Source organism: Chrysemys picta, chromosome 1 (genome assembly GCF_011386835.1).
Source record: "Chrysemys picta bellii isolate R12L10 chromosome 1, ASM1138683v2, whole genome shotgun sequence".
NCBI lineage: Eukaryota > Metazoa > Chordata > Testudines > Emydidae > Chrysemys > Chrysemys picta.
This window is the reverse complement of record NC_088791.1, coordinates 232,832,463-232,858,389: the sequence shown is the minus strand read 5'-3', so window position 1 is coordinate 232,858,389 and position 25,927 is coordinate 232,832,463. Positions and strand designations below refer to the sequence as shown.

At 42.5% G+C, this 25,927-nt stretch overlaps 1 protein-coding gene across 2 annotated transcripts in view; it reads right to left on the bottom strand.

The window, feature by feature from the left end:
- The window catches only part of SLC9A7 (solute carrier family 9 member A7), a 103,767-nt gene extending 82,577 nt beyond the window's left edge, over positions 1-21,190 (bottom strand). For both annotated transcript variants that reach the window (XM_065580817.1, XM_065580818.1), the window contains exon 1: positions 20,822-21,190. In XM_065580817.1, the coding sequence (XP_065436889.1) occupies positions 20,822-21,074 (253 nt within the window). In that variant the 5' untranslated portion in view covers positions 21,075-21,190. The remainder of the gene's footprint in view (positions 1-20,821) is intronic.
- Between the last annotated feature and the right edge of the window lie 4,737 nt (positions 21,191-25,927).

Below are 25,927 nucleotides of genomic sequence, written 5' to 3'. Positions count from 1 at the left end.
CAGCTCCTAGAGAATGGAAAATTGTTACTGTGATGCCTGTTTTAAAAGGAATTGCCAAGGGAACTAGAGACCCAGTCAGCCTCTCCTCAGCAGTAGGCATATCAACAGCAACTAACGTAGCACTTTGGTTGGTATAACTCGATAGGAAAAAATGTGCTATGCCTTTAACCCTTTTAAAATGTATACAGAGAGACACTTTCCTTGGATTTTATGAAGTTTTTAATGAAGTCTTATTAGGTTAAATAAAATAAAATCTTGTTATGAATTATAAACTGACTAGGTGAAAAGAAATTGAAAGCTCCTTAGAGTAATGAGAGGTCAATAGTTAGAATCAGAGGGTTAGAAGGGACCACAAGGGTCATCTAGTCTAACCTTCTGCCAAGATGCAGGATTTGTTGTGTCTAAACCATCCAAGACAGATGGCCATCCAGCCTCCTTTTGAAAACCTCCAGTTAAGAAGTTTCCATGATCTCCTGAGTTTCCTAATGGATCTGTTGTGGGGGCAGTGTTAGTCTTTTAATTATTAATAAATATGTAAGTGGACACTATATACACAATATTGTTTTCTTCTGTGCCCATCATCATAGTATCTAAGTACCATTGGTAAAGTTTGATGAGGACCAAGTTATTTTGGTTAGAAATCCAGAGATTATTCCAAGAAACCGCAAATGGATTTATAGATTAAATTTAATTTGGGAATTTGTAACATAATAAGAGAGTAATGACAAACCGAACTCTTGATTTCTCATCTCATACACAAATCATCTTTTTTCAGAAGATCCTAAGGAATCATCATGTTGAAGTCAGGGAAAAATTATATGAAGAGTGCAGCAGCTAAATGCTAGAAGGATGACTGAGTGCCCTAAAATACAGAACAAATTATAATGACATATGAAGAGTGACTCATTTAGAGCACTGCATTCAGTTTTGCCCATCTTCTTCTCAGGTAGTTAGGACTCAGATTGAAGGGGAAAATTAAGTGGGGAATTTGCTATGAAAGAGATTGAAAATTAACAAAACCTTCCTTTTCATGCTGTTTAGTATTCACAGAACAAATCATCATTCACTGTAGCTAACAAATGTACAAATACTGTAGAACCTCTACAGGGCACACACCTCATTTAATGCACACACCATGCTCCATATGCCCTCCCTGCTTCTCAGCAGCAATTTAATAGCTGAGGTCTTCCAAAGTTTGCTATAGCACATTTTCTAGGACTCAAGTTCTATAAATGTTAGCTTTAATTAAGGATACAAAATTTGCTAGACTTCAAAATTCAGTAACCTGCAATGTGCGTCTGTGAGGTTTGACTGCAAAATACTTTTTCATGCAGCAGGTAGTCCACCTATGGCACACAGACTGCCAGAGAATCAGTTGATTTTATTACCAGGGACAGGTTATAGTTATGATTAGGTATGTCTGTTAAGGTAAGAGTAATCAAACTGCATATGTACAAGGCATTATATCATGACTACAAGGGAAAGGGAATTCATGCACACACACAACTTTGGCTGCACTATTGCAGAGAAGGTGCACATATATATAAGTAGCCACTTCCATAATCTCTTGTGGTTGAACGCACAGAACTGACGCAAGAGACCTGGGTTCTACTTCCAACTCTGCCACAGACTTCCTGTCTGATCTTGGACACCTCACCTCCTTCTCTGGAACATGCAGACAATATTTCCCTATTTCACAGAAATGTTGTGAGGGTTACTTCAATAATGCTGTAAAGTGCTCAGATACAAAGATAAGGGCCAGAAGTATAAAGGTAGGATGAGACACAGATTCTGGTTTAATTTATCAAGTCTCCTGATTTGTTTTTATGCACTCAGTCTGAGATAACACCTGAGTACTTCAAAAATATTCCTGGATTTTTTTCCTTTAAGGTAAGACTTGAGTCAGGCCAGATCTGCACCAAAAAGTTGGGTCAATCCAACTAGGTCACTCAGAGGACTGAAATATCTACACCTGTGAGCAAAACCGTTAAACCGACCAAACCCCCAGAGTAGACAGCACTAAGATGACGGAAGAATTATTTCGTCAACTTCACTACCTCCTCTCAGGGAGGTGGCTTAACTACAGTAGAACCTCAGAGTTATGAGCACCTTGGGAATGGAGGTTGTCCAAAACTCTAAAGTGTTGGTAACTCTGAACAAAACGTTATGGTTGTTCTTCCAAAGTTTACAACTGAACACTGACTTAATACAGCTTTGAAACTTTGCTATGAAGAAGAAAAAACTGCTGCTTTCCTTTATTTATTTTTTTAAGTAGTTTACATTTAACAGTACTATATTCAAAAAAAATTGGGGGGGGGGTGTCTCTGCTGCTGCCTGCTTGCGTACTTCCGGTTCAAAATGAGGTGTGTGGTTGGCTGGTCAGTTCATAAGTCTGGTGTTTGTAACGCCAACGTTCTACTATACAGCGACCGGACAACCGCTCCTGTCACTGTAGTGTCTACACAGAAGCGCTGCAGCGTTTCTAGTGAAGTCATAGTCTCATACTGTGCTCCCCTTTTGATTAGTTATCTACTTTTAGGCTACAGTGACTCAGAAAAGCCATCTGTACAACTCTTCATCCTTCATTTTGCTTTAATTTATTTTTGAACAGCGTACAAATACCAATTTATGGTAAACTATTAAGAAAGTGCAGAGTTGAGCATTAAGGACCTAAAACTGATGTCCTTACTCACAGGAGCAGTCTCTTTACACTCAAAAGTCAATTTGGCTTTCAGTTTCTAACATTGCAAAATATAGTCTTTAAATGAAGTAACTGAATATGGAAGGCAATAGGAAAGCTAACTAGTCACAGTACACTGTGTACACATTTTAAGAACAAGAGGTTGTGAAGGCTAAGACTATAACAGCGTTTAAAAGAGAACTGGATAAATTCATGGAGGTTAAGTCCATTAATGGCTATTAGCCACGATGGGTAAGGAATGGTGTTCCTCTAGACCAGGGGTCGGCACGTTCGGCACGCGGCTCGCCAGGGTAAGCACCCTAGCGGGCCGGGCCAGTGTATTTACCTACTGACACAGCAGGTTCGGTCAATCGCGGCCCCCACTCGCCGCGGTTCACCGTCCCGGGCCAATGGGGGCGGTGGGAAGCCATGGCCAGCACATCCCTCAGCCTGCGCCACTTCCCGCCGCCCCCATTGACCCGGGACGGCGAACCGTGGCGAGTGGGGGCCGCGATCGGCCGAAGCTGCCACGTCAGTAGGTAAATAAACTGGCCCGGCCCACTAGGATGCTTACCCTGGCGAGCCGCGTGCCGAACTTTGCCAACCCCTGCTCTAAGACTCTGTTTGTCAGAGGGTGGAGATGGATGGCAGGAGAGAGATCACTTGATCATTACCTGTTAGGTTCACTCCCTATGGGGCACCTGGCATTGACCACTGTCGGTAGACAGGATACTGGGCTAAATGGACCTTTGATCTGACCCAGTACGGCCGTTCTTATGTTTTTAAACAAAATTAATCACACCATAAGCTACATGCTCATACCAGAAGCCTAGGCCAAAGCACTGTAAGTCCTAGCTTATATCCTACACTACTTAATGGCAGACAGTGGTTTCCAAACTTGAAGCCCAGATATAAACAGGTAACTAAATTTAGGGCACATCAGCAAGTTTCTTGAAGTCATTATAATGTTGTTAACCAGTTGCCAAGAACAGTTTAATTTTAAATTTAAACTTCAGTAGCATTACAACATTATGGAAAACAGTTTTGCTCCCAACATATGTTTAGCAAATACAGTAGGTTCTTTCCCAGTTATCTAAACCTTTAAAAAGGCCAGGGTGAGCTGACTGACAGCATAACTGTTCCTACAAACAACAATTTTATCAAATCCAGATTTCTTTGGTTTTTTTAGGGGGCATTGGGGAGGGGAGAGAGAATAGTATGCACTCCATTTCTCAACCAGCAGCAACATACAGTATATCCCCTCAATTCAGCCCCCATTACAAAATGACTGTCAAAAGAACAGCATTGTAGATAATACAGATCTTCCATGCTGTTTCATGGTATTCTATATTCTTCACTTCTATTGTCCTGTGACCTTTGATAAAACAGAAGAGTCCCAACAATTTCCCTTAGTTGACAGGTCTTATACATGTATAGAAAATACCACCAATACATTCAAAAGTTTTGCTTTCCTATACAACTCCAGAATACATTAGAAACTGTATTTTCCTCCTGGATGCCAGTGAAGCTCCTGAAATAATGTTACTTCTCTGTATTCAGAGAGGATATTACAAGAATAAACCTCTCTGTAGTAAGTTAATAATTCAGAGTAGTTAGAAAAACACACATGTATTTAAGCCGGAATTATTGTCAACCTTAGAATTTTTACAATCTCATGGTGTCTGGAGAATAGTATCTGGAGTCCAAGTACTGTAATTCAGCCACCTTGTAACCAGGGTAACAAAAGTAGCCAACAGCTTGGTATGCTCTCCTCATCCCCCCTCCCCTTCATAAGGCCCAAAAAGAGTAAGCTCCCTTTTAGCCGTCCCAGAGCGGTGCATAATCTTACACTTGTCTGTGCATAGTAGAGGTATTAAAGCGTTATATGGTCTTTAGCACTAAAAATGCATTCAGTCCAATACTGACCAAATGAAGAAAGGTTAAATTCCTTGCCAATAATTCAAGAAGGTAACAAAAAAGCCAGTGCTTAATTTGTAATGAAAGAGGTGCCAGGGCTCAAGCAATTTTTTTACATTCATAACTGATGCAGTAAGCGCAGAGGTGCCGGCATAGGGTTGCCAGGTGTCCGGTTTTCGATTGGAAAGTTCGGTCGAAAAGGGAACCTGGCAGTGTCTGGTCAGCAGTGCTAACTGGCCACTAAAAGTCCGGTTACCCACAGTAACCGGCCTCCACCACCGCAGGGCGGGAAGCGCAGCAGCTGGAGCAACTCTCTGCTCAGCTGCTCATGGAGGGAAGAGACTGGCTGGCTCTCGGCCAGCTCCAGCCTCTCCAGCAGATAGGTTGGGGGGTGGGGAGGGGAGGGGAGAGAATCCTGTCAGACCCCACCTGCCCCAACTTCTCCACCCTGGCCCCTTGCTCCAGGGACCAAACACCACGCACCCCTCCCTCCCCCTCCATGCCCCAACTGAGCAGGCAGATGCCATGTCAGCTCCTCCCAGCCCGGCTCTGCAGGTGGCAGGAGGAGCAAAACAACAGCAGGGAGAAGCGAGCAAGGGGTGGGACTTCGGGAGAAGGGTGTCCCATTTTCAGCAGTTAGAAAGTTGGCAACCCTAGTGCTGGGGCTATGAACTGCCCAGCCTGGAGGGGTTGGGGCTCAGCTTCGGCAAAAATTAAGCACTGAAAAAAGCCCAAAGATGTTGGGTAAGAAGATAAAGCTTCTCACATATAGAGCAGGATCAACAAGGTTAACAGTTCAGCTGGTCCAAGTCTTCTTCTAAACATGATGTCATTTGCTCTTAAGTGACTTTCATCCACATGTCTTGAAGTCCTTACAAACTTTAAACCTCACAATATAGAGCTTTCAGTCAACACATCCCACACACAGTTCTTTAAATCAAAAGATCAAGGAGCAGACAATAAAAGCAAAAAGTAACACATTTGCAACTCAAATACCAAACAGTGGTTTAAACCATTTAAAAGAGAATAAAATCTTTCTACCCAGGGAGAATTGTGTCCTTCCCTTTTATGGTGTTTGGTGCAGAGACGTATGGTGCCCCATGAAATGAATTTAAGAATGTGGCCAGTTGTTTTGTTTTTGCATGCTTATAATTTCAGTTGCAGGCATTTTGGAAGAAAAGTGAGAGCAAAGGCAAAGGCATACAATGCCAAGCCATTCAACATTTAATATTATTTATAAATAGACTCAGCGTTGCAGAGGCCTCTTTACCTACCTTAAATGGAAAAAAGTAAATCGGCAACCGTATGATTTTTAATTCTTACCTCAATAAACAAGTCTTTTTTTTCTTAAATGCAATTTTCTGGTTAGCCAATTTTTAAATATATATAATTTTTGAATGCAGGCCTCCCTAAGTCATCAACTTCTGCCTTTGCTCTGCCAATGCTGGCAGCTGACATCTTCGGCTTCAGCAGTACTTTCAGAGAGAGTATTAGAACATCTGTCTCATGCAAAAAAATCTACAGAGTTTAGTAGCACCTCTCTCTGTGGCACTGATAGCATGCAAGATAGTTTTAGTGGCAGCCTCCTCACGGAAGCTAAGAAGAAATTTCACTGAACAGTGTGAGGCAGCAGCTTCATTACACCATTAAACGACAAAATTCTTCAAGCTATTCTTCGCATGCTGGAGCATTTTCCCTGCAATGTATGCTGTTACCTCTCCTTCATGTAAATATGAGACAGTAGCTTCTTCATTGTGACACTGGAGATATTCATAGAGTCAATGAATTTATATTGGACCAAAACCAGAGTCTCTTCTTTCTATTAATACTTTTAATTGATTCCTCTGCATATAAATCAAATGCAAGGTGGATTTAGTCATAGGTTTAGTATTTTCTTTGTAGCCTCATCTGAAGTGTTCAGCCGAATCTCAGCAGGTGTTAACAGTTTCTGGGTTGTCAAGAGCTTGCGCCTCAGCCATAACATCTATGGCTGCCACACTAAAAGGCCTCCGCAAAACGAAGTCTTCATGTTACTGTTGACATCAGTACTTTCTTCCACTTTTGATAGCGGCACGTCTCTTGCAGCTTTTAAGAACATGTGCTGTGATTCACTTCTATGGATTGCTAAAAACAACATCCATATCCACAGTTCATCTTCAATACATGTTCTAAAAGCCTTTCTGCTAAGCATTTGGTCCTCTTCAGTTCCATTTAAAGCACATATTTCTCTATATTTAGCCTCTGCATCAGCTATTCCCACCACCTTCTGACCATTAAAGCTTCTGTGAAGCAATTTATGAACTCCAGCTGAGTTGCACAGTTTGCAGGAGTAAAAAAAACAGTATTTGTTTCAATTCCCTTTTACTTACATTATGTATATTCTTAATGCAGCACTCAATGTGATATGCAAAGTCAATGTGTGGGCATCTTTTGGGTCAATGCACCCAGTTTACTTTCCATGCAATGTTCTCACCAAGAGTGACTACTTCATACAGTTTCTCACCTGTCTCATGTTGAAACTGTGCTTAAATGGGTGTGTTTGGGCTTCCATCTTACTGCAGAAGAAGCAGGTATTCATCTTGAAATGTGTGCCATGCGTCTTAGCACAAGGCAATTCTTGCCCACAGTTGGCACTTGTCCTGGCATCTTCAACATTTTCCTGATGCTCTCTGTACTTCCTTTCCAACCTTGCCAAATTCAGTTTAAGGATGCACTTCTTGTAGCATGTAAGGTGCCACTGAGCACTGTGTTTAACCAGGTCCTTCGCAGTGGTATTCTCCAAAGATTCAGCTACTAGTCTACTCTTCATCTCCCCATTGATACCAAAAAAATGATCAAGACCAAATTAAAAACATGGATTTTGTAATAAATTACTTTGGGACAGAGGTAGGTAGGTAGGTGGGTGGGTAGGTGCGTGGGGTGTGTCAGGGGGCCATGGGCCCATCATAAGGGTGAGCAATGAGAGGGAGGGGGCAGAGAGGAGCGAGAAGGGAAGGGGCGGTACAGGAAAGGCAGGGCCTCAGTTCTGGCACTGGTGGTCCCCCCACTTTTAGGGACCTTCAGCTGCTCCTGCTTTGGGATTGTAATTAATTAGGTTATATAGTTTATGTTATGGAACGATGTTCATACCATCTGAAGATGGGATTCCAGTAATTTTTGATTAGATGCTGATGTCTTAACCAGTGCCTCATTACAATTTTTTCAGCAAAATAAACAAAGCTGATAATCAATACCACTGAACCGCTTCTTCTCCCCCCCGATAATACAAATCAACTGGAAGCACTCCTTCCATTTATATAATCTGTAACATTAAAAAAAAATTAGGCAGATATATTTCGAGCATTAAATGATAACACCATACTGTCAGTTGAGGGCCACCATTCAATTTTGTGAAGGCAGCATGTCTGACAAGCCAGCGTTTAAAGTATACGTTCCAAAAATGTTGATTTTTAAACATTTTCTCGACTTGTATATCTACAGAATTGTTTGAGGTTTGTCACGTTTGGTACCTTTGTATTCATGGGAGAAATGGCTTTCTAATGATATCTAACTTGACCCATTTCCGACCTCACTATATTAAGAAAATTTCCACCAACCAGAGGACCTGGAACTGGGAGTAGTGAGTCCCCTCCTCTCCTTCCCCCGCCCCACCTCGCCACACCGCAGAGGGTGACACCACTGAAATTAGGATTCTGTAGATTTTTACAAATCAAATGACACCTTTCTGTCATTAACTTGCCCACGGAATTACACATGCTCCCAGACTATTTTGGTGGCACCCAGAGGCCATATACAGGCTCACGGCTCCATTATGAAGGTATGGTACAGGCATGAATGCAAACTCCTCCCCAAATAGCTTATACTCTAAAACAAAAAGAGGGAGGTAAGAGATGCAATCAAATAAATACATAGTTTTTATGCACATTGTAGTTCTCATAATTATAAGTGTAAGAAGTTCCAAATATCCCCATTGGCCCTTCAAACCATTATTAGCTGACCGATTTCTTACAGACATTGCACCAGAGATGGGTCTTGAGAGATCTGAAGGCTGAGCAAGCAGTGACCTTCCCCAGAAGAGTTTGAGACATTTAACAGGAAGAAGAAAAAAAGCCCACATGTTTGAAAAGTAAGGTTTGGGATTTCCAGGGGGAACCACACAACTCTCCCGGCTAAAGAGCACAATTAGTCTTATTACATTTTCCACTCCTCACCCACAATTATTCTTTCCTGATAAAACCAATTTCTTCCACCACAGCTTTTAGGAGCTTTAGGCTTTTCTAAGGTAAAGTGAATTTTCAGATTTCAGTGCATGAAGAAGCAATTTTATATCATTTTTATCCTATTCTTGCACATCCAGTTAATTGCATTCTGCAGTCACCTTCTACTTAAAAAAAAAAAAAAAAAAAAAAAAAAAGCTAATGAGTATGAGCTAAATTACCCATTTCCCGGTAGAAAAAAAATCTGAAAAGGTCTGATATGTATGAAATATTTAGCAGCTTTTAGCATAACTAATAAAAATACCCTCAAGATGAATGTTCTTCTTAAACTAAATTACTGGTTTCTCATCCTCCCAATACTGATGTCATATAATCTCAAGGAGGAAAAAAATGTATCTCCACAGATGTATTCTGAGTTAAATATGGCTAGACTGATCAAACTCCTACTCCTAATCTGGATTCTGAGTTTAAGAGTGCCTAGATGACTTGGAAAGTCAATAAGACTTGTACCTCTAAGTCACTTAGGCACTTTTGAAAACCCCACCCTAATGCTTACATGGAGAAAGAAATTGATGGGGAAGTGCTAGGATTCCCCAACCTGCCTATCACCTGATCATCATCATATAAAAAAAATGTTAAGCACATAGTATAGAAGAAACATCCAGAAATTCCAGGTGGAGCTAGAGGAACTTTAAGTTAGTAAAAGATCTATCTATGGTGGTTAAATGGAAAGAGCACCTCCAAATTAAGTCAGAAAGGGATGAATGACATTGCTCAGTAGAATAAATAGAGACCTGATTGTGTGTAAGTTATTAACACCACATTTGTCAGCATGGCCAGTTAAGAGAATTCCTATTAAATTTCAATTACCATCTACCCTGTTTCCCCGAAAATAAGACAGTGTCTTATATTAATTTTTGCTCCCAAAGATGCGCTAGGTCTTATTTTCAGGGGATGTCTTATTTTTCAGAAATGAAAAATGCCTTATTATCGGTGGATGCCTTATTATCGGGGAGGTCTTATTATCGGGGGGATGCCTTATATTACAACGAGAGGCAAAACTGTAAGTAGGCCTTATTTTCGGAGGATGTCTTATTTTCGGGGAAACAGGGTATAAAAACAGGTGGCAACCACGCCTTGATACATATAACGTCTGACGGCTTACCACTGGTAACATGGACACTTGTTCTCCACCTGTGAGAAGAAACCGGTTATGTTTCTGTTTTGTGAAAACAAGGACCTTGGATACACATCACAGCTGTTTTGTTCATATGTTCATAGATTTTAATACCAGAAGGGATCATTAGATCACCTACTCTGACTCTTGTATAACACAGGCCAAAGAATTTCACCCAATAACCCCATATTGAGACCAATACTTAGTAGTTAACTAAAGCACATCTTCCAGAAAGGTATCAAGTCTTGATTTGAAGTTGTTAATCACCCCCACAAGTAAAAATCTGCTTCAACCTCCAGCTATTCGTTCTTATTATACTTGTTTCTGTTAGATTAAAAAGGTACTTATGCACAGGAATCCAGTCACCTCTCAAACTCCTTTTTGAAAAGATTGAGCTCACAGACTGATCTCTCGCTGCAAGGCATTTTCTAGCCTTTAAATCATTTTTGTGGCTCTTCACTGCACCGTCTCCAATTTTTCAACATTCTTTTTCAGACGTGGACACTGAAACTGGAATATTGCATCCAGTTCTTGTTCCACCATTTCCACATAGAAAGGTAAAAATTGTCTCTCTACTCTTAAGTATCTTTTTATCTTCCTCCCTTCAAGACAGTCAGCCAGCATTGGTTCCCCAATTTAAATACAAATTATAGTTGCATTTTCTTAAATCGTTTGATTAAACATTTTTTGTCTAGAAGCAGGTTATGAAAAGCCTCACTAGAACAGTCTAAGAGATTTCATTACGAAGGTTAAAGAAGAGCACACAATAGCTCAGAGTTTGTTGATGTTTGTACAACACTACACTGTACAATAGCTCAGAATTTGAAGTGTGGGTGATGTCATGTAGGGATTTACTACAGGATACTTAACAAGGAAGAAGAGACGGATGAAGCTTTTTTAAAACAACTAACAAAATCATCCAAAACACAGGAGTTGGTGGTGAGGCGGGACTTCAACTACCCAAACATCTGTTGGGAAAATAATACAGCAGGGCACAGATTATCCAACAAGTTCTTGGAAAGCACTGGAGACAACTTTTTATCACAGAAGGTGGACAAAGCATCTAGGAGAGAGGCTGTTCTAAATTTGCTTTTGACAAATAGGGAGGAACTGGTTCAGAATTTGAAGGTGGAAGGCAGTTTGGGTGAAAGTAATCATGAAATGATGAGTCCTGATTCTAAGGAATGGTAGGAGGGAAAACAGTAGAATAAGACCATGGACTTCAAGAAAGCAAACTTCAGCAAACTCAGAGAACTGGCTGGTGAGATCCCATAGGAAGCAAGTCTAAGGGAAAAAAAGAATTCAGGAGAGTTGACAGGTTTTTTAAGAAAGATTAATGGCACAAGAGCAAACTATCCCAATGTATACAAAACCATACTTCCTATCTAAGAGACCACGCTCGCTTAACCAGGAGCTCTTCAAGGCCCAGAAACTCGAAAAAAAGTCATTAAAAAAGTGGAAACTAGGTCAAATTATGAATGATGAATATTAAAAACACCACCACCACAAGTACGTAGGGACAAAACTAGAAAGGCCAATGCACAAAACAAGATAAAATTAGCTAGGAACACGAATGGTAACAAGAAAACACTTTACAAATAAATTAGAAGCAACAGGAAGACCAAGGACAGGATAAGCCTGTTATTCAATGAGGAGGAAATGACAACAACAGAAAACGTGGCAATGGCTGAAGTGTTAAATGCCTTTTTTGTTTCAGTTTTCACCAAAAAAAGAGTTAGCAGTGATCGGACGACTAACTTAGAGAACATCAGGGTAAATGGAGTAGGATCGGAGGCTACTAAAGGGAAAGAATAAGTTAAGAATTACTTAAACAAACTAGATGTCTTCAGCCTGACAAAGTACATCCTAGAATACTTAAGGAACTAGCGATTATCTTTGAGAACTAATGGAGAACAGGATAGATCCCAGAGGACTGGAAAGGGAAAATATAGTACCTGTCTATAAAAGGGGGAATAAGGACAACCAAAGGAATTATAGACCTGTCATCTTAACTTCATTACCCAGAAAGATAACAGAACAAATAATCAAACAATCAATTTGTAAGCACCTAGAAGACAATAAGGTGGTAAGTAACAGTCAGGTCGGATTTGTCAAGAACAGACCATGTCAAACCAACCTAATATCCTTCTTTGATGGGGTAACAAGCCTTTGTGGGAAAGCAGCAGAAGTGATGTAGCTTGACTTTAGTAAAGCTTTTGATACTGTGTCACATGACCTTCACATAAATAGCCTAGGGTAATATAGCCTAGACAAACCTACTATAAAGTGGGTGCAACCGGTTGGAAAATGGTTATCAGTGGTTCACAGTCAAGCTGGAAGGGCATATTGAGTTGTGTCCCACAGGGACCAATCCTCATCCGGTTCTATTCAATATCTTCATAAATTATTTGAATGACAGCATAGAGAGTACACTTATAAAGTTTGTGGAGTATACCAAGTTAGGAGGGGTTGCAAGCGATTTGGAGGACATGATTAAAAATGATCTTGACAAACTGGAGAAATGGTCTGAAATAAATAGGATGCAATTCAATAAGGCCAAATGCAAAGTACTACAGTTAGGAAGGACTAATCAAATGCACAAATACGAAGTGGGAAATGGCTGCCTAGGAAGGAATATTGCGGAAAAGGATCTCGAGGTTAACAGTGGATCACTAACTAAATATGAGTCAACAAAGTAATACTGTTGCCAAAAAAAAAAAAAAAGCAAACATCATTCTGGGATATATTAGCAGAAGCGTGCTAACCAAGACATGAGAAGTAATTCTTCCACTCTGCTCAGCACTAATAAGGCCTTAGCTGGAGTACTGTGTCCAGTTCTGGGCACCACACTTCAGGAAAGCTGTGGACAAATTGGAAAAAGCAACGAAGGACCAGATGAGAGCAACGAAAATTATTAAAGGTCTAGAAAATATACAAGGAAAAATTGAAAAAAAAATGCATTTGTAAAATCTAGACTAGAGACCATTGATGGGGGACATGATATCAGTTTTCAAGTATGTAAAAGGTTGCGATAAACAGGATGGTGATAAATTGTTCTCCTTATCTGCTAAGGACAGGACAAGAAGCAATGGGCTTAAACTGCAGCACGGAAGAGTTAGGAAGCTTTTCCTAATGTCTAACCTAACTGTCAGGGTAGTTAAGCACTGGAACAAATTACCCAGGGAGGTTGTGGAATCTCTGTCACCAGAGGTTTTTAAGAACAGTCGGACAAACACCAGCCAAGGATGGTCTAGATAGTACCTAGTTCTGCCTCGGTGCTGGAGACTCGAGTAGATGACCTCTCAAGGTTCCTTCTAGTCCTACATTACTACAATTCTATGTATCAATCCAGTTAGCTCTTAAAGGCAGTTTCTTTTCCTTCTCCTAATTCTCAAGAGGATGTCAGTGTATATTATTCCTGAGGCCATGTGTGAAGGTAACAAAAGCCCTCATTAACCAGAAAGAGGACTGACGTAATGGCTAATAGTGTTGTTGTAGCTGTGTTGTTGTAGCCGTGTTGGTCCCAGGCCATTAGAGAGACAAGGTGGGTGAGGTAATATCTTTTATTGGACCAACTTCAGGTAGTGAAAGAGAAACACTTTTGAGCTAGACAGAGCTCTTCTTCAGGTGTGTAGTTTGAAAGCTTATCTCTGTCACCAACAGAAGTATGTCCAATAAAAGAGATATTGCCACACTCACTTTGTCTCTATAATGGCTATTACATATCCACTACTATATTTTCCAATTTCAAGTTCTGTATCCCATGCTGCAGCAGCTTTGATTTCCTTTTGCATACTGAGCTGAGTCCAAGACACAGATTTTCAAATGCAACTAGTGGTTATGGGTGTCCAACACTAGACATCTTAAAAGTGGCTTGATTTTCAGAAAGTGCAGAGCACTCACCCACTGAGTCTCAGATCTTTTCATGTTGGGCACCCAAAACTTGTGGCACTGAAATCAATAGCTACTTTTGGAAGAAGAAGGAAAAAAAGTGCCTAAAGCCTTTCCTAAACTTCAAAGGGCACTTTTTCCAGCCTTGGTAGGTGTAAGTCAGATGAAATGGATTCCCTTCCCCATCATCACTTTCAAGGAGTGTTTTCACCAGCCACCCCAGGACCGCTGCTCAGGCAGTCCCCAGGGCCAGCCACATCGGCTGCTGCTTGGGCAGCCCTGGGGTCAACCACACTGGCCACTGCAGAAGTCACAGAGGTTGCAGGAAGTCACGGACTCCGTGACTTCCGCGACCTCCATGACAAACACCGAGCCCTACTTATAATTTAAGAGATGTGTAAGCAGGGTCTGCATGAGCTCCACCATATCTAGCAGGGGGAAAGACTTCAGGAACAGACCGTGTTTGCATTGACATACCCTACTCTGCCTAGATACATAGCATGATGCAGCTTCTTTGCCAAAATGATCACTTTTGGCTGGTGGTGGGCTACAAAGAACTTCAGTATTGAGTGCAGGGGTTATGAAATGTTGTTATCCATATTGTACGAGTAAAGGGCAGCAGAACTGTACTTAGCCATCCTTGACTGTGGGGGTCACCCTAATCTGAACCTTACTTGCTAAGCAGGGTGTAAGGATGCCACATCCCAGTGAAGGCGAGTTGGGGTGGGCACAGGTGTTCCTACCTGGTGGAGTGGCCTCTGCCCAAAGAGTCCTAGATACTATTTGACCTTCCCCTCTCCACTGTTTAAAGACAGAGCTAATTAGACTTAATTGAGATCCATTGTTTCTGTTCAGGGATTACCAGAGCTGAATCACTGATAAGCAGGTCAAGGAGCTATGTCTTAGACAATGATGAAAGGAAAGACAATGCAGAGGCTGTCCTGGCAGTGAGGTTCCCTGAAACCAGTGAAATCATGAAGAGCAAAAATCACTAAAGATCTGGGTTCAGTGGTAGAACCTCAGAACACAGCATCACAGAAGTGGCAGCAAGCATCCAATAGCAACAGCACGCGACCAGTGGTGGCAGAGAAAAGTGGTGGTAGCAAGCAACCAACTGAGGCAGAAAAAAGCAGTGGCAGCAGCAGCAAACAGCCAGTTGCAGAGGCATGCAGTGACCACAGAGACCTTGCTCGATGTCTGCCTTCCCCCCCGCCCTCTTTTCTGGGATGGGAGGGGAACCCCTGCAAACACACCTCTAAACTCAGGTCTTGGCTAACCAAGGAACAACCAACTGTGCATGGGATGCAGCGGAGAGAGATGGGAGTGATGTGTTAAAGGGACATTCATTCATCAGACTTTCCCACCGCAGGGTGGGAAACTGAAGCAAAGGACAGTGCCCAATGCACTGTGGGGTCAGGTTTGTTTATGGTAACAAGCTTTTGAATGTGGCTGTAGTGTTTTCCAAAATTAATGCTTGGTTCCCTTTCCCTTTTATTAAAAGTTCTCTTTTGTTATACATAGACTTAGTGTGTGGAAGAGAGGGGAATTATTGCCTCTTAGAGGCTCCCAGATGTGGTATTATGTTTTACCACATCACTGGGTGTGAGCTCAAGCCAGTTCTGTTTTGTATTGTTAAGAGGAAACCCTAGCTCAGTGATACTCAGATTGAGGCGCGTGAGTCGCAAGTGCCTCTTTAATTGGTCTCCTGCGTCTCTCTGCAGCACATGATATTAAAACAGTGTGATTTTTATTAACCTAAGTTTTTAACCAGTCAGGATGCTTTTACTATGCTATTAACCAATTGTAGTTGGCAAAATAATACTTAAGTCAGTTTGCTGTAAGAATAATATAAAATAAATATTTCCAGTCATACAGTTTAAATATGAATATATAGTACTACAGTAAATGAAATCATGAATTCACACTACTGTGGCTCTTTTGGGTAATGTTGATCGCTAATTTGGCTCCTGAACCCCTGAGGTCCGAGTATCACCCCCCTAGATATTGAACCCAACCCTTGTGGCTGCCCATGCCACCTGGCAGAAGGATTACAGGTGTAATTGCAGAACTGTAATTGATTAACAACATCTACTGGCCATCTGAAATTAAATGTAATGCACATTGTTAGAGTATTTTTCAAAGCCTGTCAAAGAAGACCTCTAGTACTTGTGGGAGATGTCCAGGACTCAACACATATTGCTTAATCTTATTTAAGATTATAAATTACAGGTGTGAAAATAGGGAAATATTTGTATTTTCTTATTATTACGGTACATGTCTCTGTGGGTTTGTTTACGATGGGTTAGTTGCTATGGAGTTAGATCAAAAGGATTGTTAAAGGAACCAAGCCGGAAAGACACCATAAGGGCGTAACATCCCAACAAACACAACAGCTAGGTTCATAGCCACAAAGAAGCAACTCCTCAACACCAGGTGATATAGCTGTTTTGCCAAGGCTGAGAAGAGAGAGATTAAAGGGAATGATAAACCACTGCAGAACACGGGCCTACACGAGAGAAGGGGTTGAATGAGTGGTCCCAGAGACTTCTGAGAGAGTCAGCAAGAGCTGACAGGCTGGCAAGGAACACACCAAGGCACAGAAAGAGCAGGTGGCAAGCAGGACCATTTGCTTCTCCCAACCAGACATGGGGGTTAGCTGGGCTGAGGAGAACTTTCCAAACCTGGCAAGGAAAGATTATGGTGCAAATTCTACACATAAAGGCCTTTGATAGTTTCACAATTTGTTCTATATGCTTTGAACCTTCAGAGGAATTAATAACTAATGGTTTATTTTGAAGACACTGTTTTTGAGTTTCTTTAATAACTTGTTGGACACAGGTTCCCCAAAGGAAGAGAGGTGACAGGTACCAAACCAGTTGGTAAGCATGGGGGCTGCAGCCCAGAGATCCACTTTAAGAATGATTGGACTGCATGGTTCCACCCAGCATGATATTAAGAAAGCCAGGCCTGTCATCTAAGGGCTGCGCTCAAGAGGGAATAAGGGATCTAAGGTCCAGTTCATGCTGAAACTTTCATAACAAAAGGTTATGAAAAATATGGCTTACAATATGAAGAGTGATGTATGAAACCTCAAATTCTACTTCATATCTCAATAATACAAAGTTTTTAGACAGCATATTTAATCAGAACCTATTGCAGATAGACAACTGGTGATAGCGTCCATAGAGGTGGTTGTGACAGAGCAGGGAATTTATAAGTGTTGCTAGACTCCACAATGGCTCTTGGTATTCTGGAATCAAGTCAGCCAGTAATGTAAAAAGTTATGGGAAAAGGGCAAATCTGGGCATAGCAGTGGCCTTATCAGACATGGATTCTATACAGACCTCCAAGAACTCAGCTCTTGTGGACAAACTTGTTCTTCGAAGCATAACCAACAATTATGGCCAACAGTCTGGAAGTTAGTGTCCCATGAGTGAAAAAGTAACTCAGTGTTGGAGAATGCCAATCTGCTTCTTTTATAAAATGTACTTAAGATAGCATAAGCCACTACTCTTGTTCAGCCACCTGGGACTTTGGAGTGCTTCTTTCCTTACTGAAATTAAATTTGATGGGGAACCTTTCTTGTCTTGAACTGAAAGTTAGTACAATGTGCATTATTATCTATTATACACTGTTTAGAACCTAAACTGATAAAAAAAATAATCACATGCATGTTTATATTGCAGTGACACCCAGAAATCCAAGTCAGAATCAGAACTCTTTGTTAGATATTTGTTTTCCTAGACTGTAAGCTCTCCAATTACCATGTGTGTAAAGCAGTACATGACAATGGAGGAGAGGATATTAAATGTTATATACATATATAGATTTACTTGTGTTTTGTTTTATATTCCTTAAATACCCAAGTATCATCTTTCACCAAATGCCTCTCAGCTTAGCCACCATTCTTTGTGTGAATGTTTGTGTAAAAGGAAGAAAGAAACTGCTATACGAATGATGTAACTTTGATATAGCACATGTGCTGTATAGAATATCAGAAACGTAACAAATCTAGCTTGTTTTGTTCTATAGGAAGCCTGCAATATTTTTAAATAATGTGAGACAGACCCTGCCATAGCTTTATTGGCATGAAGACTAACATCTGGGGGGGCGGGGGTGAGAGAAAAAACACCTGCAAACTCATTTAAATATTTCTTCCCAGAGGTCTGCTGTGTCATGGCAAGAGGGTGTTCTTAAACAAGCCACATCATATATTATAATCTTGGAACAAAGAGGCTCATCTATGCATTCCAAATATTACATCTTTTAAGAGTTGCTGTTTGAAAACATGTAATAATTGTAACAATAGATATATTTTCCTCAAGCACCAGGATCATGTAATAACTAAATGTTTTGACATTTCCCCTGACATTTTTGCATTCACAACAAGAAAGCCTACAATACTATATTTCCTGAGATTTATAAATATAGAATTTTCACTTTTCTGTCAAAGATCAGAAGCTAGGGAACCATCTTAAGTATCAAGGCCTAAAAGTTACAGTAAATTTATTGCATTTAATTAAAATACAAGATTTTTCCAATTGAAGTATTTCACATTGTGTCAAAATGCATCTCAAGAGGTAAGCATGATACATTCAAATACCCTTGGTGTCCTATAAAATAAATGGTGTGCGTATTTTAGAAATGTAGTAAACGCACACCACTATCAATAGGTATTTTTAAGCCCTTGATGTACATAAAACTTTCATATACAATGAAAAGAAAAAACACTTAAGTCTAGAATACTGTGATGTTTTTAAATACTCCCACCTGAAGCAATTCTGAAGATGACTATATTAATGCAGTAACAAAGTAACATGCATGATATGATCCTAATCTTTCCTTTCTAATTAATGTTTTTACTGTGCTTTATGCCTCTAAAGTGTTATTTGAGTGCTAAGTAGTACTATGCTAGTAGATAATTCGCTGATCTTTTTAACTTTAAGTTTAAGTTTTAACCTTTAAGTTTGCAGCAGTGTGCGTGTGTGTGTGTGTGTATATATATATATATAAAATGAAATGCACAGCAATGCAGCAAGAGACCAGTGAGTAAGAAGAGACTGGGATGGGTTAAGAAAAATATCAGCAGTGGAAAATTCCACTGCTTTAACAAGCGATCAGATCTCAGGATAAGTTAGTACTCATCGAGGAAGAAAAAGTTAATTGTTCCTATGTGTAGAATTTCTCACCTGTGCTTATCACATGCAAATTTCAATTACTGTAGGTGTTTTACATTATGATGCAAGTGCTGGTCTAACTAAAGAAAGAAAAGAAGTTCCACTAGCAGTAATACCAATCAGAGACAGACAAGTCATTTTTTAAATGGATGACATCTTATGGTCAAAATTGTTTATGTTCTCTGAGTAACTGTGTGTGTATAAAAACCATCAGCAGAGGTTTACCTGCAGGCCTCTGCACCACTCATTAATTATAGCAGACTGTGGGACTAAGCATATCTGAATTAACAGCTACACAGAGTGCAGGTGTGAACATCTGTTCTGTTGTGTCATTTATTTTTGTCCTACAGCTGGATTTTTTTTTATTAAAAGAACACGCTCTGTTTGTTTCATTGCCTATTCAACCAAGAGGGCTTAAGATACACTGTGTAAAAGTTTCCTGGTATCCAATTTCGTTGCAATCAATTGGTAGCCAATAAGTACTGGGTGCCAGAAACAACAAAATAGCAGCTCTTTGGCAGTCAGTTACCAGGACAGAGCACATGAACATTTAATGATGCTTCTTTTCATCTTGTGAAATACTCACCAGGCAGCAATGTTTAAGTTATATTTCAAAGTAATGATGGAGATGATCTGTGTGCACATAGTACAAGAAATATAGAATAAATTCTCTTAGCAAGCTAGCTTCCTAAAATCAGAGAAATTGGTTGAAAAGCCAAAGTCTTTTTCGTATTGTATTATGGCATTAGCGTATACAATGATGCAAGTGGGACAGAACACAGCTACCCCAAATATACATAATGGGGTGAAAACTGTTCATCTCGGATACTATAGCCCACATATGAACTTGCAGGCATAATGGGTGTTTTCTTCTTCTCTATGATTCAGAGCAAGTCCCCAAGCTAAGCTGCCTGAAAAACTGTCACCAAAAATAAGTTATGCATTTGGGGGCTTTATTGGCCTGACATGGATTTTACAGGACTTGTCACTTACCATAAAAGGCAGCTTGTTCTTATTTGATTTAAAAAAAAAAAAAAAAAAACACATTCCTGGGTCTCCTAGTCGTTTGACAACAAGGTAGCATGGCGTAAAAAAACAGAACCCAACCACATGCATGTTGGAGGTTGTCTGCCTTCTTCATCAGAATAAAATAGCATGTTTGAGAAAGGAGCAGACAGGAGCAACCTCCCCCCCACGACACACACACACCATGTTATTGTGGATGGCTCCCTCCTCCACCCCCGCCTTCCTTCCTTCCTTCCACCACTGCGCGACTGAACCTCAGCAGAGAGTGGCACCGAAACACCTGGCTACTCCGCTTCCCTCACACCGACCAATCACGGCCTGGGCCCATTTCATGGGAAATCAGAACTGAAGGAGGTTCCCCTCCAATCCATCACCCCCACCCCCCGGGCAGGCCGGGGAAGGGGAAGCGCAGCCGGATCGCCCCCCAAGGGCCTCGCAATAAAGAGACAGGTCAAGAGGAAAGTGTGTCAGAGACATTACGTACTAGAGCCGGCGTCTCGTTATAAGCGGTGCGGTCCCTGAGCTCACGGGAACGCGCGTTTACACGGGGAAAGGAAAGTGAAAAGGAGCAGGGGGAGAAGGAGAAGGGGGGCTCCTCCCCAACAGCCCGGGTCATTCCCCCGCCCCCGACTCGGACAGCTGCGGAGATCACAGGAACCGCCCCCCCGGGATACACTGGACCGGCGGGGGCAGCTCCCCCCGGGCGCAGCAGCCCGGCCGCGCGGCTCCAGCTCACCATAGATCATGGCCAGGCCGGTCTCGTGGAGGAAGCGCACCCGGCGGTGCTTGAAGAGCCAGATGGTGAGGATGGTGAGGGTGAGCAGCAGGATGAAGGTCAGGAGGCTCACGCTGTCCTGCCGGTGACTCTCCTCCGCCTCCTTCTCCGTGGCGATCTCCTCCATGGCGCTGCTGCTCCGCTCCCCGGCCCGCAGCCCGCTGGCCCGCAGCAAGAGCAGGAGCAGCAGCTGGGAGCGCACGGGGAGCTGCATGGCTGGAAGCAGCAGCCGCCGCCTCCGCCCGCCCGCTGCGCTGCGCTGCAGCTGATCCCGGGCTGTCCGAGAGCCCTGGGCTGCGGCGGCTGCTGTCTGCGCGCAGCCTGTCAAGCAGGGCGCAGCTCCAGTGCGCAGGATCCCCCAGCGCACACGGGACGCGCCGCCAGCCCGCCGCCGCCCCCTCTCCTGCCCAGCCTCTTAAAGGCGTAGGCCTCCTCCCCACCTCCCGAGGCCCAAATCCAAACGGGGTGGGTGGCAAAGCCCTCGCGCTGGGTTGGAGCTAGCCCGCCTGATGCCGTGGTACTACTCTGCAGGGGCAGCCTAGAAGCCGGCAGCGTGAGAGTCAGTTGCCCTTTGCCTTTGTACTAGACTATGCAGAGTCATGTCTGATGACTGGCTAGTCCAGGTGTGATGGCTAGCTAGGGTAGCTATTAGATTGTCCGATTAACCCACCATTGCCCCAGCTGAAGATTTGTCTCTCCCTCTACAAAATCCAAACGCTGTGAGGACCTGGTTCTCTACCCTCTTGCCCTTTGTGTAGTCTTTGGCAGCTGTGCAAAGTGGCAATACAACACTATCCATGCACACTGGTGGGGTAACATCTTGTACAGGTGCTTGGTATAACATAACATGCAAAGCACAAAGTGCTTCATTTCTGCAGCAGGATCTGGTTTTCCACATTATTTTTATTATTTTATACACCATAATGGTTAGAATAAGGCAATATTTTAAGAAAAACTACATTGCCTGTGATATTGACACTGCTTTATGGTTTTAAAACTGTAAGAATTTTTGGGGTGGGGGAATCATCTTGCTTTACTTTTGTCAGTTGACTTACTTTGGATGATAAAATACACTACTCAGTGTCACTTAACCTGCTCAGTTTCAGTTATATCTTAGCATTCTGTTGTAACCTTCGGTTTGTAGACACAGCAGAGGAATCCAAATCCAAATAAGTTTCTGTTTTCATGTATTACTTTTAAACATTTGAATAATACAGTTTTATTAACATTCAGTTTTGTAAACTGCATTGGGGGGCAGTGACCCTCCTAATATTTTTTTCAGTCACCATCCATAGCAATCTATGTCAGAAGAACCTAGGAATTATGGTAACAAAGCATCCTCCCATCATGGCCTAGGATGACACTTTAGATAGCCTGCCCCCTCTTGGACTGATCAAATAAATGTCACTTTAGGCTGTCTTGATTTAAAAAAATACCCCTTCTTGGGGACTAAGTTTATCAATATAAAATAAACCATAATTAAAACTCAGAACCTCAAAACGAAATTCATTCTTAAATTCACAGCACACAGTTTCTCTTCCTCCTCCCAGGCCTTCCTGGCTAGGGCTTTTACAGTCCTTCTCCTGTTTGGATAGGGTCTATTCCAGGCATCCCTGCTCGGCCAGGGTCTCTCCCAGGACTCCCTGCAGACCAGGGCCGGCTCTGGCTTTTTTCCGCCCCAGGCAAAAAAGCCTCTCGCCGCCCCTCCCCCACCCCCAGCGCGGCAGGGGAGGGCGCCGAGCCCAGCTGCGGGCCGCTCTCCCCAACCGGCCAGAGCGCAGGGGGGAGGGCGGCGAGCCCAGCGGGGGCTCCGCTCTCCCCGGCAGCCAGAGCGCCGGGGGGAGGGCGGAGTGCCCGCTGCGGCTTCGCTCTCCCCGGCGGCCAGAGCGCCGGGAGGAGGGCGGAGAGTCCGGCCGGGGCTCCGCTCTCTCTGGCGGCCAGAGCGCCGGGGGAGGGCGGCAAGCCCACTGCGGCTCCGCTCTCCCCAGCGGCCGGAGCCAGAGCGCCGTGCCGCCCCCCTCCAGGTGCCGCCCCAAGCACAAGGTTGGTGGGCTGGTGCCTGGAGCCGGCCCTGCTGCAGACTGTACCATAACATCCTAGACTTTGCCCACTTCACTGCAATTTCCTGCTCTTTTACACTGGAATCAACTGATTGCCTTTTAACCAGGGTTAGCTTAGCCCCAAGGCAAAGGTCGGCAATGTTTGGCACGCGGCTCGCCAGGGTAAGCACCCTAGCTGGCCCGGCCAGTTTATTTACCTGCTGACGTGGCAGGTTCAGACGATCGCAGCCCCTACTCACCGCGGTTTGCCGTCCCGGGCCAATGGGGGTGGCGGGAAGCGGCGCAGGCCAAGGGATGTGCTGGCCGCGGCTTCCCGCTGCCCCCATTGGCCCGGGACGGCGAACCACGGCCTGTGGGGGCCGCGATCAGCCGAACCTGCCGCGTCAGCAGGTAAATAAACTGGCCCAGCCCGCTAGGGTGCTTACCCTGGTGAGCCGCGTGCCGAACGTTGCGGACCCCTGCCCCAAGGTCTCCAGGCCATGGGGCAAGCCACCCTGTTACAGATGACATTTCAAAGACACTAGCAGCATTAGGGAGCAGGTTTTAGGCTTTCCAGCTTACAAACTACTCATCTATTTAGTAATAATCATAGAAATATAGACCTAGAAGGGACCTTAAAAGGTCATTGAATCCAGCTCCCTATACTGAGCCAGGATCAAGTAAGCCTATGCCATTCCTGACAGGTGTTTGTCTATCCTGTTCTTAAAAATCTCCCATGATGGGGATTCCACAACCTCCCTTGGAAGCCTATTCCAGTACATAACTAGTGTTATAGCTAAAAAGATTTTCCTGATATCTAACCTAAATCTCCCTTGCTGAAGATTAAGATGATTACTTCTTGTTCTACCTTCAGTGGAAATGGAAAACAATTGACCACCAGCTTTTTTATAAAATCCCTTAACATATTTAAAGACTGTTATCAGATTCCCCACTTATTTTCTCAAGTCTAATCATACCCAGATTTTTTAACTTTTTCTCATAGGCCAGGTTTTCTAAACCTTTTATCATTTTTGTTGCTCTCTTCTGGACTCTCCAATTTGTCCACATCTTTCTCATAGTGTAGCGCCCAGAATTGGACACAGTATTCCAGCGGAGCCCTCACCAATGCTGAATAGACCAGGACAATTACCTTCTGTGTCTTACATATGATACTTCATTTAATACACCCCAGAATGATATTAGTCTTTTTTGCAGCTGCATCACATTGTTGGTTCATATTCAGTTGTGATCCATTATAATCCTTTTCAACAATACTACTGCCTAGCCAGTTATTCCCCATTTTGTAGCTGTGTAGTTGACTTTTCCTTCCATACTTTACACTTGTCCTTATTGAATTTCATCTTGTTGATTTCAGACCAATTCTCCAATTTGTCAAGGTAATTTTGAATTCTAAATCTGTCCTCCAAAGTGTGCAACCCCTTCCATCTTGGTGTCATCTGCAAAATTTATAAGCATGCTCTCCACTCCATTGTCCAAGTTATTAATGAAAATATTGAATAGTATCAAACCCAGGTCAGACCCTCCTGGGATCTCACTAAGTATGTCCTTCCAGTTTGACAGAGAACTATTGACAACTACTCTGTGAGTATGATCTTTCAACCAGTTATGTACCCACTTTATAGTAATTTAATCTAGATCACATTTTCCTAGTTTGCTTATGAGAATTTAATGTGGGGCTGTGTCAACAGCCTTACTAAAATAAGATATATTCAGATCAACTGCTTCCCGCCACCCATTCACTCGGCTAGTAACTCTGTCAAAGAAGGAAATTAGACTTGTTTTGTTCTTGATAAATTCATGCTGGTTAACCCTCAGAATCCTGTTATCCTCTAGGTGCTTACAAATTGTTTGTTTAATAATTTGTTCCAGTATCTTTCCAGGTATCAAAATTAAGATGTCTGGTCTATAATTTCCCAGGTCCTCTTTATTCCTCTTTTAAAGACACGAACTATGTTTGACCTTCTCCAGTCGTCTGGGTCCTCATCTGTCCCCCATAAATTCTCAGTGAGTTTTCAAAGGTAATTGCTAGGGTTCTGAGATTGCTTAAGCTAGTTCTTTAAGTACTGTAAGATGAATTTCATCAGGCTCTTGAATATATCTAACTTATCTAAATATTCTTTAACCAGTTCTTTCCATATTCTGGCTGTGTTCCTTCTGTCATGCTGTCTGGAGTGGCTCATGACTGTGAGTGCCAACCTCAGGAGAGAATGCCAAAAGGCAGGGCAGAAACTCCAAATGGGTGGTATGTTCTATTTCACCAACCCAGTAACAAGCGTGAACTCCGAAAGCACAACAGCCTTACCATGGAGTCACAGACAGTCCCCTTGGCATTCCAGTCTATCTTGCCACCCAGGCAAGCTGGACTATGTGATAGATGGTCACTTGACACCAAAAATCACATCAATATTCAGGTTACTCCCAGTCCCAAAGGACCAGTTACTTATCCAGGTCTATCATACTCAGATCTCAAACCAAAGACAACACCTGTAGCCAATCCTATAACAGACTAATTAAAGATTTATAAACTAAGAAAAGAAATTAGAGTTATTTATGAGATAAAGCAGGTAAGCATACACACACAAATGAGATACAAGCTTAAATTCAAAAGGTAATAGAAGCTTCTATAATAAGCAAGTTTTTATGTCCTTTGGGGCTAACCCAAGCCAAGCAGCTTGGGGATCGCTTGTTTATGTCTAGGAATCTTTGCCCCTCAGAGTTCAGACAGCATAAAGAAACCCAGATTCTCCTTATCAGGGATTTTTATCCCCTCTCACCCCAGAATCTAAGGTGAAGGGACAAGTGCTCCAGCACGTAACCTCTCCATGGGTGGGTGGGTGGAGCATTCGACAAAGTCTTTGTTCCACAGTAGCCCATTTGGATTCAATAGCCCTTCCTGATGGGCAGGATATGACACTTCTTGGAGTAAACTAATACTTCACACTTGGTAATGCTTCTCCCCTGACTGTGGGGAGTTTACAGTCTTAACAAACATTTTTATAGTTACAGA